Source organism: Trifolium pratense, linkage group LG6 (genome assembly GCF_020283565.1).
Source record: "Trifolium pratense cultivar HEN17-A07 linkage group LG6, ARS_RC_1.1, whole genome shotgun sequence".
Taxonomy (NCBI): Eukaryota; Viridiplantae; Streptophyta; class Magnoliopsida; order Fabales; family Fabaceae; genus Trifolium; species Trifolium pratense.
The window spans coordinates 31,313,115-31,326,874 of record NC_060064.1 but is presented as its reverse complement, the minus strand read 5'-3'; the positions used below and the strand labels follow the sequence as shown (position 1 = coordinate 31,326,874).

General features: G+C 31.0%; 1 protein-coding gene across 1 annotated transcript; it reads left to right on the top strand.

Moving 5' to 3' along the window:
* The first annotated feature begins 2,123 nt into the window (after nucleotides 1-2,123).
* Nucleotides 2,124-8,638, top strand: LOC123891527 (beta-hexosaminidase 1). Its single transcript, XM_045941408.1, has 15 exons — nucleotides 2,124-2,594; nucleotides 3,128-3,211; nucleotides 3,756-3,791; nucleotides 4,044-4,155; nucleotides 4,267-4,337; nucleotides 4,490-4,620; nucleotides 5,157-5,173; nucleotides 5,398-5,446; nucleotides 5,914-6,014; nucleotides 6,349-6,408; nucleotides 6,928-6,961; nucleotides 7,110-7,208; nucleotides 7,768-7,827; nucleotides 7,919-8,169; nucleotides 8,281-8,638. Exons 1-15 carry the CDS (start codon nucleotides 2,172-2,174, stop codon nucleotides 8,454-8,456), a joined length of 1,704 nt encoding a protein of 567 aa, XP_045797364.1. The 5' UTR covers nucleotides 2,124-2,171; the 3' UTR covers nucleotides 8,457-8,638.
* The last annotated feature ends 5,122 nt before the right edge of the window (nucleotides 8,639-13,760 follow it).

The window sequence follows — 13,760 nt, the reverse complement described above, 5'->3', positions numbered from 1 at the left end:
CCCCGTGCTTGGCACGGGTATCATACTAGTAAGAAAAATGTTAAACGGTACCTATGAGATACTAATTAAACATACAAATAAGAATAATCAAATATGAAAATTCACTAAAAATACATGGTAAAAATACTATTAACTCATAATATAATAAGAAAAATGTTAAATAGTACCTATGAGACACTAATTAAACATATAAATATGGAAGTTTTATCTTTTTAACATTAACTTTATCTTTAATTTCCTTTTTAGTATGGTTAACAAGTGTTCGGAGGCATTGTTTAGCATGAGCCATATAATAACTCTAAAAGGAAAAAAATAAAAAATAGCTAATAAATCAAGTTTACTAGATCATGTAAAAAAAAAACAATTTACTAGATCATATCTTTGTGGTATCGATTTTTTTTTTTGTCCATCTTAGAATCCATCATATCCAGCAACCTTTGTTATAATAAAGTACCAACGTGAAATTAACATTAGCTGTGGATTTAATATTATCAATATTGATACAATGAAAATTTTATATGAATTGAAGTTGCATTGGTGAAAACTTAATTGATGTACATTATGATCTAAATAACTCTTTACATAAATCAATATATCGTTCTTGGCCTAAAGGAATAAAAAATCATAATTTTCATTTTTTTAGAGGCTAAATGCTTGATATTAACATTAATGTATTCGTTTCTTGATTCAAAAAATGTATGGTTTATTGACCCGTGATGTTTTTCTTATGCAAACATCATAACATGCATAAGTGTATATTTACATGATAACTCCGTTATTATACACTAAAAGTGACATAATTCAAGTGAATTAGAGGATTTTTTGATGAGTTTTTGAGCTTAGAATAAAAGAAATTGCATAAGGAATTGAGTTGGTTTGCGCAGGAAGGAACAAGAAAAAGTTGTCAAAAAGTGTTTCCGAAGGCCTAAACAAGGAAAAGCTGTCAATTTATAATTGATCAATTTATTTTTAGTAACAAATTATATGATATTTTATAATTGATCAATTTATTTTTAGTAATAATGCGGGTAACGGGTATGGGTATGAGTACCTAGGTATCCATAGCGTATGGGGACGGGGGCAAAAGTTGTTACCCATGCGGGTATGGGATGGGTACAGATATTTTTTCAATCTGCGGGTATGAGGATTGGTACTATAGTACATGTACCGGGCAATGGACCAGAGTGTAATTTGTTAAGGCCCAACCTAGAAAGCCCAAAATATCTTCTTCCCCTGATTTCCATCATTATTATCACACGTGAAAAACATCATCACCATAGCTTGGAGAAGAAGGAAAAAGTTTGGAGAAGAAGGAAAGGAAACCACCTACTACCCATGAATTTCTCTACAAGCAAGACAATTACTTAAGAAGCAAGAGGATATTTTTTGCCTATAAATAGGGTCTGTTTCAAGAGAAGAAAGATGTCAATTTTTCATTGATTCTACGTACAAAATTCATTCATTCTACACACAATTCTTTCAATCTTGTAAACAGAAACAATTTTTTTTCCTGATCATACTTGTATCAATTATCAATCTTTAATAATACAAACCCCCTATGTTCTTCACCAGAACAGTACCCTACCCATACCCTACCCATTGTCATCCCTACATTCAAGTCTTAATTTTTTTTTTTAAAAAAAATCAATATATTTAAAACTTTTGTTTTGGTTTCTAATTTTTTATTCCTTAACCATTGCACTATAAATAGTCTAAAAATACATACTCCCTTTATACTAAAATATAAGTCAAATTAAGAAATGTAATTATTTTTTTTGACTCATTAAAAAAATGTAATTATTGTTGTATTGAAAAGAGAAATTATGAGTTAGTTGTTTACAAAATTGTCCTTAATTAATGGTTAGAGAAAAATAAATTAAAAAAAAATGAATGAAGAGATAATAATAAATAGTTAAAAATATAATAAAAAAAATAATATTAAATACTTCATTGCTATTATAAAACGATTTATAATTTTCTTTCTGTTAAAAATAAAAATAAAAAATATTTTTTTGTTGGGTGATTTATAATTTGGTACTAAAAAAATATATGAAAAATAAATTCCAAAAAATCTACCAAAATAATATTTTTTTTCTCCTCTTCCTTATATCTCTCTCACACTGACACACACACACACAAACACATAACTGAACACAAACAAAAACAGTCACATGATTACTATGTTTCAATCCAAACCCAGAACCCTCTTTTCACCAATTTTGTCACTTTTTTTCTTATTCTTCTTCTTGTTAATTACCTTTGCTTCTAAAATCAAACATCATGATAATAATCTTCACAATCATGATGAATCACTCACATATCTATGGCCACTCCCTTCACAATTCACTTCAGGAAATCACTCTCTCTCCGTTGACCCTTCACTCACTGTTTCAGTCATTGGAAATGGTGGTGTTGCTGATTTTCCAACTCTTAATTTCGCTTTTGATAGATATAAAGAGATCATTTTTAAGCATACTGGTTATGGATTTGGTAAAGGGTTGGTTAGAAAGTTAAGAGAAAGGATTGGTGTTGGTGTTGTTTCTTCTTATAATATTGTTATTTTGAATATCATTGTACATTCAAATATTGAGGAGGTGATTTTCATTTGACTTTGTTTTGATCAATTTTGTTTCTTTTTGGTTTTTTATTTCTGGGTTTTTGATGGGTGGGATTTTAGTTGAGCTGTGTTATTTTGAAAAAAATGATTAGGATTTTAGTTTGTTAATGTAGTTTAAGTGTTTGTTAAAATGCATTCAGTTGATGGTTAATGGATTCGACAGGATTTTGCAACTTGTTGACTATCTGCTGAACACAATTAACCACGATTTTTAGGTGTATATTTGAGCATGAATCGTGGTTATTAGATATCGTGCATATTGAACATCGGGAAATCATGTATATTTGAACACAATTAGGAGGGTTAATGGATATTGTAAATTTGAAAATTGTGGTTAATTAGGTTTAGTTGATTGTTATTGAGTTGCAATAGCTTTTGTTATATTCATTAACCATCGATCGAACTTGATTAACATCATATTTTGAACTACATTAATCATCAAATTTGTTTTCGAAATATCATTTCTGATTTTGTTTTTGAGAATTGGGATTTGTTTTTCTTCCTTTGCAGCTTAAACTTGGCGTGGATGAAAGCTATACCTTAAAAATTTCTACAGCCAATGAGTCTTCTGTTGCTGGGGATGCTACCATTGAGGTGTGTTATGTCTCACTCATTACAGTTTGTGGATTCTTTTTTATAGACGAGTGCCCTAGTGGCCACACACTCACACGGGGAGGGGGAAGGGTGTAAACCTGGGTTCGAACCCCGACACCTGCATAAAACATCCATTGTTCAAAACAAAAAAAGAACCTACATAAAACATCCTCACAACCAACCACTAGATTGTAACAACAGGGACACAATTTATTTATTTTATTTGCACACATCTACCAAAGTATTGGATATTCAATGATGCCTTTTACTTTGTGCCTTTTCCGTGTTAGGAGCAATAACTCGATCCGGCAATTTCCTTATGCTTCCAAGTTAACATTTTATCTTATAGTACCGGCATTAGCGATTTAATTAAGTACTCATTACCCAAAAAGAAGACTAAACTGATTCAAGAAGAATGAGATAGAGTTATGCTTTGTTTATTATTTTTGGACTCAACAAATTTAAGTAAAATTGAAATGGAATGTTGGTTTTCTCGTTCTAGATAGTTGTTATTTATCTTATTTTGTGATTTTTCTTATTGTAGGCAAATACTGTTTTTGGTGCATTGCGTGGATTAGAGGTATGTATAGAATTTGCAACTCAATCATAGAGAGCAGTTAGTTAATGCTTGATGGCTTTATTTCTTGTCTGAATACTGGAACTTTAGATACCAGATATATATAATTTTCTATGTCACTTGTCTTTACTTAAAAATGTCATATTTTTATTAGTATATCTTACGATTCATAATAACATTCAATTCACGATTTATAGTTACTTAAAGCGAGTTCTTCTTCTACTGAACTATTGTTTTCTTTGCATGATGCACCAGACATTCAGCCAGCTTTGTTCTTTTGATTATACAACTAAAACAGTAAAAATAAACAATGCACCTTGGTCCATCCAAGATAAACCTAGATTTGCATACCGCGGTCTTATGTTAGGTGAGACAGAATATTTACAATGAGAAATTTAATATTCAGTGAATGATATTACACACACTACGGTCAAAGGATATTGATACAGATGATTTTTTTATTTATCTATTTTTTCAGATACATCGAGGCACTACTTACCAATCAATGTAATTAAGCAAGTTATTGAATCTATGTCCTATGCCAAACTTGTAAGATAAATGTCATAAGTTTCTTTCTTTTTCCTTCCATGTTTTTTTTTTTACACTTGAAAACCAAAGACGCGTCACCTAACTAGCACGTCTTGCTGTTTTTTTTTTTGTTCACGCAATGCTGAATATATAAAAAAAATTATACTTTGTAGAATGTTCTACATTGGCACATCATAGACGAACAGTCGTTTCCTCTCGAGATACCTACATATCCAAATTTATGGAAAGGTTCATATACAAAGTGGGAGCGTTACACAGTAGAGGAGGCATATGAAATTGTGAAGTAAGACTCTCCTTATCCAAATCATCTTTGCTTCAAATTCTCCAGCTTAAATAATCCCGAACATGGTTCTAAATTGCGGTCTGCAACAGCAATTGCTTGCACAACATAATTGTTTTAGAGGTCCTTCCAACGGCATTGCAACCGCAAGTGCAGCCACATCGACCACATTTGCCCACATTTTACCGCAATGTAAAGGTTCACAGCGTAACCACAACTTCAACCGCAATTTAGAACCATGATCCTAATATTGTAAATGTGTTGCTAACTTTTCCATGGTAACCAATTTTGAACTGGAAATTGTTATCTGTAAAATTGTATTAACAACTGAAGAGATGGGGAAAGAAGTATTATCTGGAAAATATGTTCTTATAATCCTAAATGATATTATAAGGGTCAAATGGTTCATGATGATCTTTTCCTTTTATTATGTCGTTACTTTCCAGTTACTAACTTATTATCTTTAAATTCACTTTATTTATCTATCACTAACAAATATTGTAATTTCTTTTCATGTTTCACCATGTGGTGATCTAAAGCTTTGCCAAACTGAGAGGTGAGGTATTTTGAAGTTTCTGCTACATAATATCCTCAGTATTTTGCTTCATATTTTTTGTTATCCTTTTCAGTTTGTCTTGTTCATCTTCTTGATATCATGCAAAATAGGTTTATTATAAGAATAAAAGTAAATGTCATATTTTTATACGGCAATTTCTGATGGCTATTTAAAATAATCTCAACGGTCATATGTTTAATGAGTATTTGCATATTTTATCACAGGCATAAATGTGATGGCAGAAATAGACGTTCCTGGGCATGCAGAGTCATGGTAAAACACACGCCTTGATCATTTTTTTCTCATAAGTATAGCATGATAATATGATAATCATTGGCTTCATTACTGTGACACATAAAGGCCCAATTGTTTTTGTACTTTTACAATTTATTATGCATATTTCTTTTGAGTAAGGCCTTATTTACCGTATAAAAAGTTGTAATCTGTAATAACATTAAATGTTTCCTTTGAAGGAAACTAGATGATTGCTATACGGAGTAACATTGAACTCACAATTTTGTTTATAATCAATTTAGCACCACTGACACTTCAGTCTAAAGGCATGTCTGGTGTCCGACACATGTGGTTGCATTCGATCACATTTTTTTTTTCAAATTATTACCGGTGCCGCCGTATCTGTGTCATTGTTATGTCTGGTGTAGGTGTCAGTGCGGTGGTTCATAGTTTATAGTAGCATTCATTACAAGCATCTTAAGTTTTTGTTGTTGTTTTCTGTGCAGGGGTGCTGGGTATCCTGACCTTTGGCCATCACCTTCCTGCCGGGAGCCACTAGATGTTTCAAAGAATTATACTTTTGATGTCATTTCCGGTATTCTGTCAGGTGAATTTTCCTATAAACCTTAATCCCTACACTACATTTAATAATTTCTTCTCTAATGAACATTATTGATTATTTCTTAAATTAATGGTAAAGGTCTTAGGAAGATTATGTTGAAAACAAGTTGAATATTGTCAGTAACTTGAGATTCTTACATTTTGGTAGAGAGTAGAGATGCCATTTGATGATAAGTTGCAAATCACTTATTTTTTCCTCCCTTAGTTCAACAGTCTTTGATAAGTTTTACCTTGGCAAAACTACACCAGGGTGGCGATGGAGTTAAATAGCCATGCAACAAGTTAACTATATTTTTTTCTTTCTCTTTTAAATTTTGCAGATATGAGAAAGATTTTCCCGTTTGAGCTATTTCACCTGGGTGGTGATGAAGTTAATACAGGTCAGTATGAGTGTTCCTTCTTGCAACTTGCCGAAGAGTAATTTGATTTTAAAGCTTAAGCTGTTACATAAGGACTTAAGAATTTTTTTTTTTTTTTTTTTTTTTTTTTTTTTTTATCATTATCACAACTTAAAAGTTGATCTCTAAAGTGATAAATGCAATATGAGAGTTATAAATAAATCTTCAATGCTGTTGGATAAATCTACTACCTTCCTTGTTTAAAATCTATATGCTAATGGTGCTTCATTTTCCCTTGTTCATTTTCCCTTCCTTGTTAGAAAGCATAAACCTTAGAGGCCTCTTGCAGGCCACTCAAATTTTTTATGAACTTGACGAACTTGATGTGCCGTGTTCCTTCATATCAGTATTTTGTCTCTTCGGAAGTGGTTTTATAACCATGGCCTCGTAACGTTCACAATATAATAATTATAATGAAAATTAGACTTTAACTGATTAAGGTAATTTTGAAGCCATTTATATTGATACTAATTAATGCGGATTTATGTTTTGTTTTGACAGATTGCTGGAGAAATACTCCTCATGTAAAGGAATGGTACTGATTTTAACCTGTTATACTAATACATTACCTTCTATAATGACTATTTTTACTGCTAAAGCTATTAACTTACCTTCAATTTTGGATATTCAAGTAAAATCTGTATGCTTAATGAGTTGGCAACAATTTTGACTATTTATTGCAGGCTTCAGAAACACAACATGACTACTAAAGATGCCTATGAATACTTTGTACTGAAGGCTCAAGAGATAGCCCTTTCAAAAAATTGGAGTCCAGTGAACTGGTATGATCAGTACATATACATATCTGACTAAAGAAACTATTTTATGCCCTTATTTTGTCCTTGATGGTCATTTCACCCTGAGTAACCTCCCTGCCCTTCCTGTTGAAAACTGGCTATCAAATGCCATTTATAGTTTTAATATACATCAGATCAGACAATGTGTAGCACTGACACTTCAGATTTAATGCGTATTCGAGTGCCTGACACTGATATGATACAAGCACTTGTGATTACATACAATCACTTCTATTTTCTCAAATTATTACTAGTGTCGTATCGTGTCTATATTGGTGCTTCATGGGGTCTCAGTATAATATCTGACCATATCATGGACTATAACTATTCTATTCGCAATATCACAATCTTAAAATACATATACATATTTTGTTTATAAAAAAAATAAGATTCATATACATATTTGACATTTTTTTAAGAATAAGATTCATATACATATTTTGTTTATAAAAAAAATAAGATTCAATTCATCATTCACTTCAAAAACTTCATTGTTCTGTTAAGAATTATGATTGGATAACATTTTTTTTTTGTAATTTCTCAGGGAAGAAACCTTCAACACATTTCCATCAAAGCTTCATCCTGAAACAATAGTGCATAACTGGTGAGTTTTTATTTATACAAGTAGTTTTATCACGGTATGAAACTCAAATGTCCGAGTTTGCAGAATATAATATTTAACCTAAATATTGTAGGTTGGGCCCTGGTGTTTGTCCAAAGGCTGTTGCAAAGGGTTTCAGATGCATTTTCAGTAACCAAGGTGTCTGGTATCTTGACCATCTCGATGTGCCTTGGGATGAGGTCTATACTGCCGAGCCACTAGAAGGTATAGAGAAAGATGAAGAAAAAAAGCTTGTACTTGGAGGAGAAGTTTGTATGTGGGGTGAGACAGCTGATGCATCTGATGTTCAGCAAACAATTTGGCCTCGAGCTGCCGCAGCTGCAGGTATGCATGTCTTGCCGGTTCTTTTGTATTTTACTATCTCCATCCCTCTTTATAAGCACCTTTAACACTAGATTTGATTATGCAAAATTAACTGCATGTTGTTTCTGACAGAACGCTTGTGGAGTCCGATAGATTCCACTTCTGCACAAAATGTTACCTTAACGGCATTGCCGCGGCTTCAACACTTCAGATGTCTATTAAATGGACGAGGGGTTCCGGCTGCTCCTGTGACAAACTATTATGGTAGAAGGGCACCTGATGGTCCAGGCTCATGCTATGACCAATAATCTGTATCATTATCATGTTTTATCTGTCTTTGTGTAGCTTGTTGTAAAAGTAACTAGTATATGTCTACTTTGCTTCGTTGATGAGCTCAAATTTTCATTTGGTGCTCAACTGCTTGGCAACAGTCATATTGTAATGCTTATTGTAATATTAATATCTTAAGAAATGAATTCAAACTTTCAAAGGCTACAAGGTTACTAAGTTAGAAATATATATTGCACATCATGATAATAATATAAACCATAGGTTATACTACTATTCAAGCATATTTATTCTGTGATGTCAAATTGATATTCAGAGTCTATCAAAATATGATTCATCCAACGTTGTATAAATCTATTGAGGGGACTCGGCCTACAATGTCGAGTTCAAGTCTTTCGGTCCTGGCTAGTCATTCTAATGGTCCACGAGCGAATCAAACTGTAGACATGTTTGAGTGAATGTTTGCCAAATGTAACGTGATTTTAACTGAAGTGTTGATTATGCACTTGTTTGATTTTGTGTTCGATCTGTAAATCTCACGTTCTAATACTATTTTCACCGCGATTTCAAGAAGCTAGACAACATATTCAAACTTCTATCTCATTAGTAGTCAAAGATCACAACACGTATAATAAATTATCGACAAAATTTTGGTGAGGATATGCTTTACATTGCTCTACTTCCTTTAACCTTATACTACATATTAATTATAGTTCAATACTTTGGATGAAAAATCTTTTGATTTATTTAAACGACATTGCTAGATTTTTAAAGATCTGGTGACTAGGAATCTTGTTATTAATGCTACATCTTAATTAAGAACCATCCACAACCCGTGAATAGATAAGAGGACCTACAATTTATCTGAGAGTGGATCAACATTTAAGGAGTGTTATGACTCATTAGGTGTGTCACATAGACCACATGTTATACATGTTCATGTCCCTTGTATTGTAGTCTTAACGATTTGTACTACATTGGCTTGGTTTGTAGGTGAAAAACATCACTTACATATATTTTTTAGGTCAACAACCGAACTTGTGTTTAGTAGAATAAGTTAGACTCTTACAAGTCACAATACAGTAAATTATGTTTAAATTTTGGTTGAAAGATGGGTTCACATTTATGGTGTGTTTGGTTTAGAAGAGAAGTTGTGAAGAGAGAAATAGGTGAGAGAGAATGATGAGAGAATAGAGAAATAAGTGAAAAATAGAGTACGTAGATTTGATGTATTGTTTGGTTGGAGAAAAAGAAGAGAGAAATAGAAGAGAGGGAAGTTTGCTTATTTTTTAAAAGACATAAATGACCTTTAACTAATTAAAAGTCCACAGCATAAAAATGAGTGGTAGGCTGGTAGCACAATTTACAAGGGAGACAAAAAGAAGGGTAATAATGGAAATATAGGAAAATATGATAATCTCTACACTTTCTTCCCTTTAATAAAGAGAGTGAAAAAAAAACAGTGGGTTCGACAAAATTCTTTCTCTCTTCTCAATTTCTTTGCTAAACCAAAGAGAAGAAAACATCTATTTCTACTCTGTTTCTCTCTTTTCTAAATCATCTTTACCAAACAGACCCTTAATGTCTGATAATGTAGTAGACTTTTGATATGTAATTGGGGGCGACTTCTATGGTTCACAAGTGCACTAAGTCTTGCACGGTGGACCACTCTTAATAAATGTTATAACGAATACGAATTTTATAAAATCTATCGTTGGGTTGAAAGTTTATATTATATAGATCATCCATGTAAATTTTTTAAAAAATTGAAATCATTTGATGTGTTATTGAGACCACCAAGATTAACGGTTTATGAATTTTTATGAAATACCATTAATCTTGGTGGGTCTCAATAACACATCAAATGATTTTCAATTTTTTTTTAATTTTTTGTATGGATGATCTATATAATATAAATTTTCAATCCAACAGTGAATTTTGTTAAATTCGTATTCCTTGTAGAGTTATTGGCAAGTGGTGCACCGTGCACCACTTGTCTCGCTCTTTCATTTTAGACAAAGCCTATAATTGGGTATTTGGTTGTAATTGAGCTTGAAGATGAGATTTAAGCTCATGGGGTGGGTGTTGAAGTTGTTTGGAGTATCACATTGCTTATGTTCCTATGTTGTTGAGTGTATAAATGTGTTTGGACACCCTCATCTTTCGAGCTAGCTTTTAGGACAAGATTTAAGATCATTTAACAGAGTGAACTTATGAAAGGAAAAAAATTAACACATTTTTTATGTCGTATCTCATTTAATGGAAGACTCTCAATACACAACTTTCACACTATTGAATATTTATAATTCGAGTTGAGTGACTTAACAAATCTTGAATACATTTTGATATCATTTTAAGAATTTAAATTGTCTCTAACTCATTTTTATAATATGCTTGTAAGGTGGATGATGTCTCCGATTTATAAACATATTTTAGGTCATATTTTATTCAAATACGAGACTCTCAACATATATAATATATAAAAATTATGAATCATATATTCAAAATAAAAATAAAAATTATCACTAGTTTTCTTGTCTCCATATAAAAGCTTCAATTTTTTATTTTGTAGTTAGCAATTACTACTATTTAAAATTCTGAATTCAAAACTGTGATATATAAATGTAGTGAAATTATTCATCGGCTTGTACACCTATAGCATAATTAAGTTCTTAAAGGAGTTGGTTGAAGCTAAAATAGCTCAAGTCAGGACAATGTTGTTAATTTATAGAAAACATGAATATTATTTTTTTGGTAAGAGAAAAAGTTAAATTTTAAATAATGGTGATTATTGTTGGTTGATCGATCATAGTCCTTTTTTTTTCCTTTCTTTTTTTTCCATTATCAACAAAAATTGCTTCGGTGATAAGCACCCATCAGAACTCCGCAGTTAAGCGTGCTTGGACGAGAATAGTACTAAGATGGGTAACCTCCTGAGAAGTCCTTGTGTTGCATCTTTTTAAGAAAAAAAAAAGCACTTAATCTATTCCCCATAAAATTATGAGTTCAATTTTTGTTGATTTAATGGTGAAAATACACTTGTACATAATATGTACAAGATTATTTTACTTGTGTGCACATTAAACAAAATCTTTAAAACAAAGGGTTTTAGTTAAAACATAAAATAAAAATAGAAGTGCTCTGTATCCATATGAATTTTAAAATACATAAGAGAATAATAAGTTGAAAATAATGTCTTAGAAAATGTATTGTCCCTTTTGTTAAAAAATGAAAGAGACAAAGGCATAATGACCCATCATCCTATCGTTTTCTTAATCATCATCATGAATATCATGTGAATATAGAATTTATAGTTTGTGATGACAAGATGTCATGAAAGTCAAAACTCAATCAATATTGTATTTGGAACTACTAGTAAATAGCTTCCGGTGCACACTACAAGTATACTGTAGAATTTTATTTATTTTTTTAGAAAATAAACTTATTTTATACTCCCTTGTCCCGAAATATAAGAGAAAATTGATCAACGAAAATTGATGTATTTAGTCCAAATTTTTAACCAAATACATCAACTTTTGTTGACTTATTTTCCCTTATATTTCGAGACGGAGGGAGTATCATTAATTAGAAATAACATCAATAAATAATAATACAATTTGACGTTAACTCTAACACTTGAGATTAATTGTATACATAGTCGTTTTAGTTAGTTCATTAACAACTACGTTAGTTTGCCTTTTAGAAAATTCAACCAATGAGTTTGAACAATCAACATGAAGTTTCAAAATATACTTTAACAATACAACCAAAATACGATAAGTCATGAAAAAAAGCTTATTAAAATTGTTTGTCACCACCTTTGCATTCGGTTAAAAAATGACATTGTTCAATTCCAAATCTTTAACCGGCTTTATAACTTGTAACAATTGATAGGCTTCACCTTCTTTTACACTAACAATGGAGAATAACATAAGGTTTTAGCTTAGACAAAACCTCCATTATGGTCTCGAATATACATTTTGATGAAAGTTGCATTTCTACCTCGTTAGCACAAGTTGGCCGAGTAATATGCTCATCATCTTCTTGTAAAAAAAAATGCTCATCATCTTAGTTTCGCACAACTTACTCCGTTGACATTTATTTTAATTTTTGCATATATTTAGGGTTCATTTAGTTTTTTTAAAACAAATAGGGTCCATTTAGTCGGAAGAAAAGAAAGTGAAAAGGAAAAAAAAAATATATATATGAAAATCAAAAAATGAATTTGAACTGAGATTTGTTTTTATAAGTTCATGCATTAATTTTATTTTCTGTATTTTTCTTCGTTTCTACTTTTTTTTCTTTCCAACCAAACAGACGTTAAGATCGTGCTACTAAGTTGAATTTTTTTTGCTTCGAGTCGTAGACTTCAAATTTGATTTCTTGGTTTCACTTGGTGACTATGGTCATCATGTGGGCCTCTCTATCCCCTTGAATCTTGATACATAACTATGAAATAAGATTTCTTTTGGATAACACCTCAATATATGGCTAATAAGAGTTGAGATACACTTGACAATTGGTACAAAAAATTTATGTATTGATCTAATCAGTCTCAATCATTTTTCATTGTCCACTGTTTGTCTTATTTATAATGGAAGACTTTTGAAGCCATAATGTGAAAACGTTGTATAAATAATTAATGCATTGGGTCCGTAATGTTAAATATAAACATATAGTTTTAAATTGATTTATGTAAATTGTACATGCTGAATACATTTTTTTAATAAAAAAATAGTTGAAAATCAAACCTACGACTCCTAATATACTACTCAAACCCTTCATCATTAGATTAAATTTAGTGGCTTACATGTCGACTACTTTAGTAACACTAATGTTTAGACTCATGAATCTATAATAAAGCTCTTACATTTGAAGAATATTTAAGTGAATTTGCACATACATATAATGAAATTATAATTTTTTCATAATAGAAAAAAATATGTTAAAAATTCATATTGTAGAGTATTATATATGCTACATATTTACATGTAGAAATGACAATGTGGAGCATTATTATAAAATTTACATGTGGAGGTGACATATTGTAAGTATTAAGGCTGGATGGTTATTGGTTAGTGTCCTTTTATTTTATGGATTTAATGGATATGCATGATCGGTGTAAAATATTTTTACATATATATCCAATAAAAATCCATCAATTTGCCACATCACCCCACTCTTATATGGTTATTTTAAAACTACTTATATAATATGGAAGAAATATTATTTCTTATTGAACGTCGGTGTAAAATATTTTACGCTCACGATATATGTGCATTAAACTCTTATTTTATTTATTAGTATTCAATTTATTATCTATA

Coding starts and splice junctions, on each gene's coding strand:
- LOC123891527 (XM_045941408.1), top strand. CDS start 2,172: ATGATTACTATGTTTCAATCCAAACCCAGAACCCTCTTTTCACCAATT. Junction 7,209..7,767: donor AATTGGAGTCCAGTGAACTG/GTATGATCAGTA, acceptor GTAATTTCTCAG/GGAAGAAACCTTCAACACAT. Junction 7,828..7,918: donor GAAACAATAGTGCATAACTG/GTGAGTTTTTAT, acceptor TAAATATTGTAG/GTTGGGCCCTGGTGTTTGTC.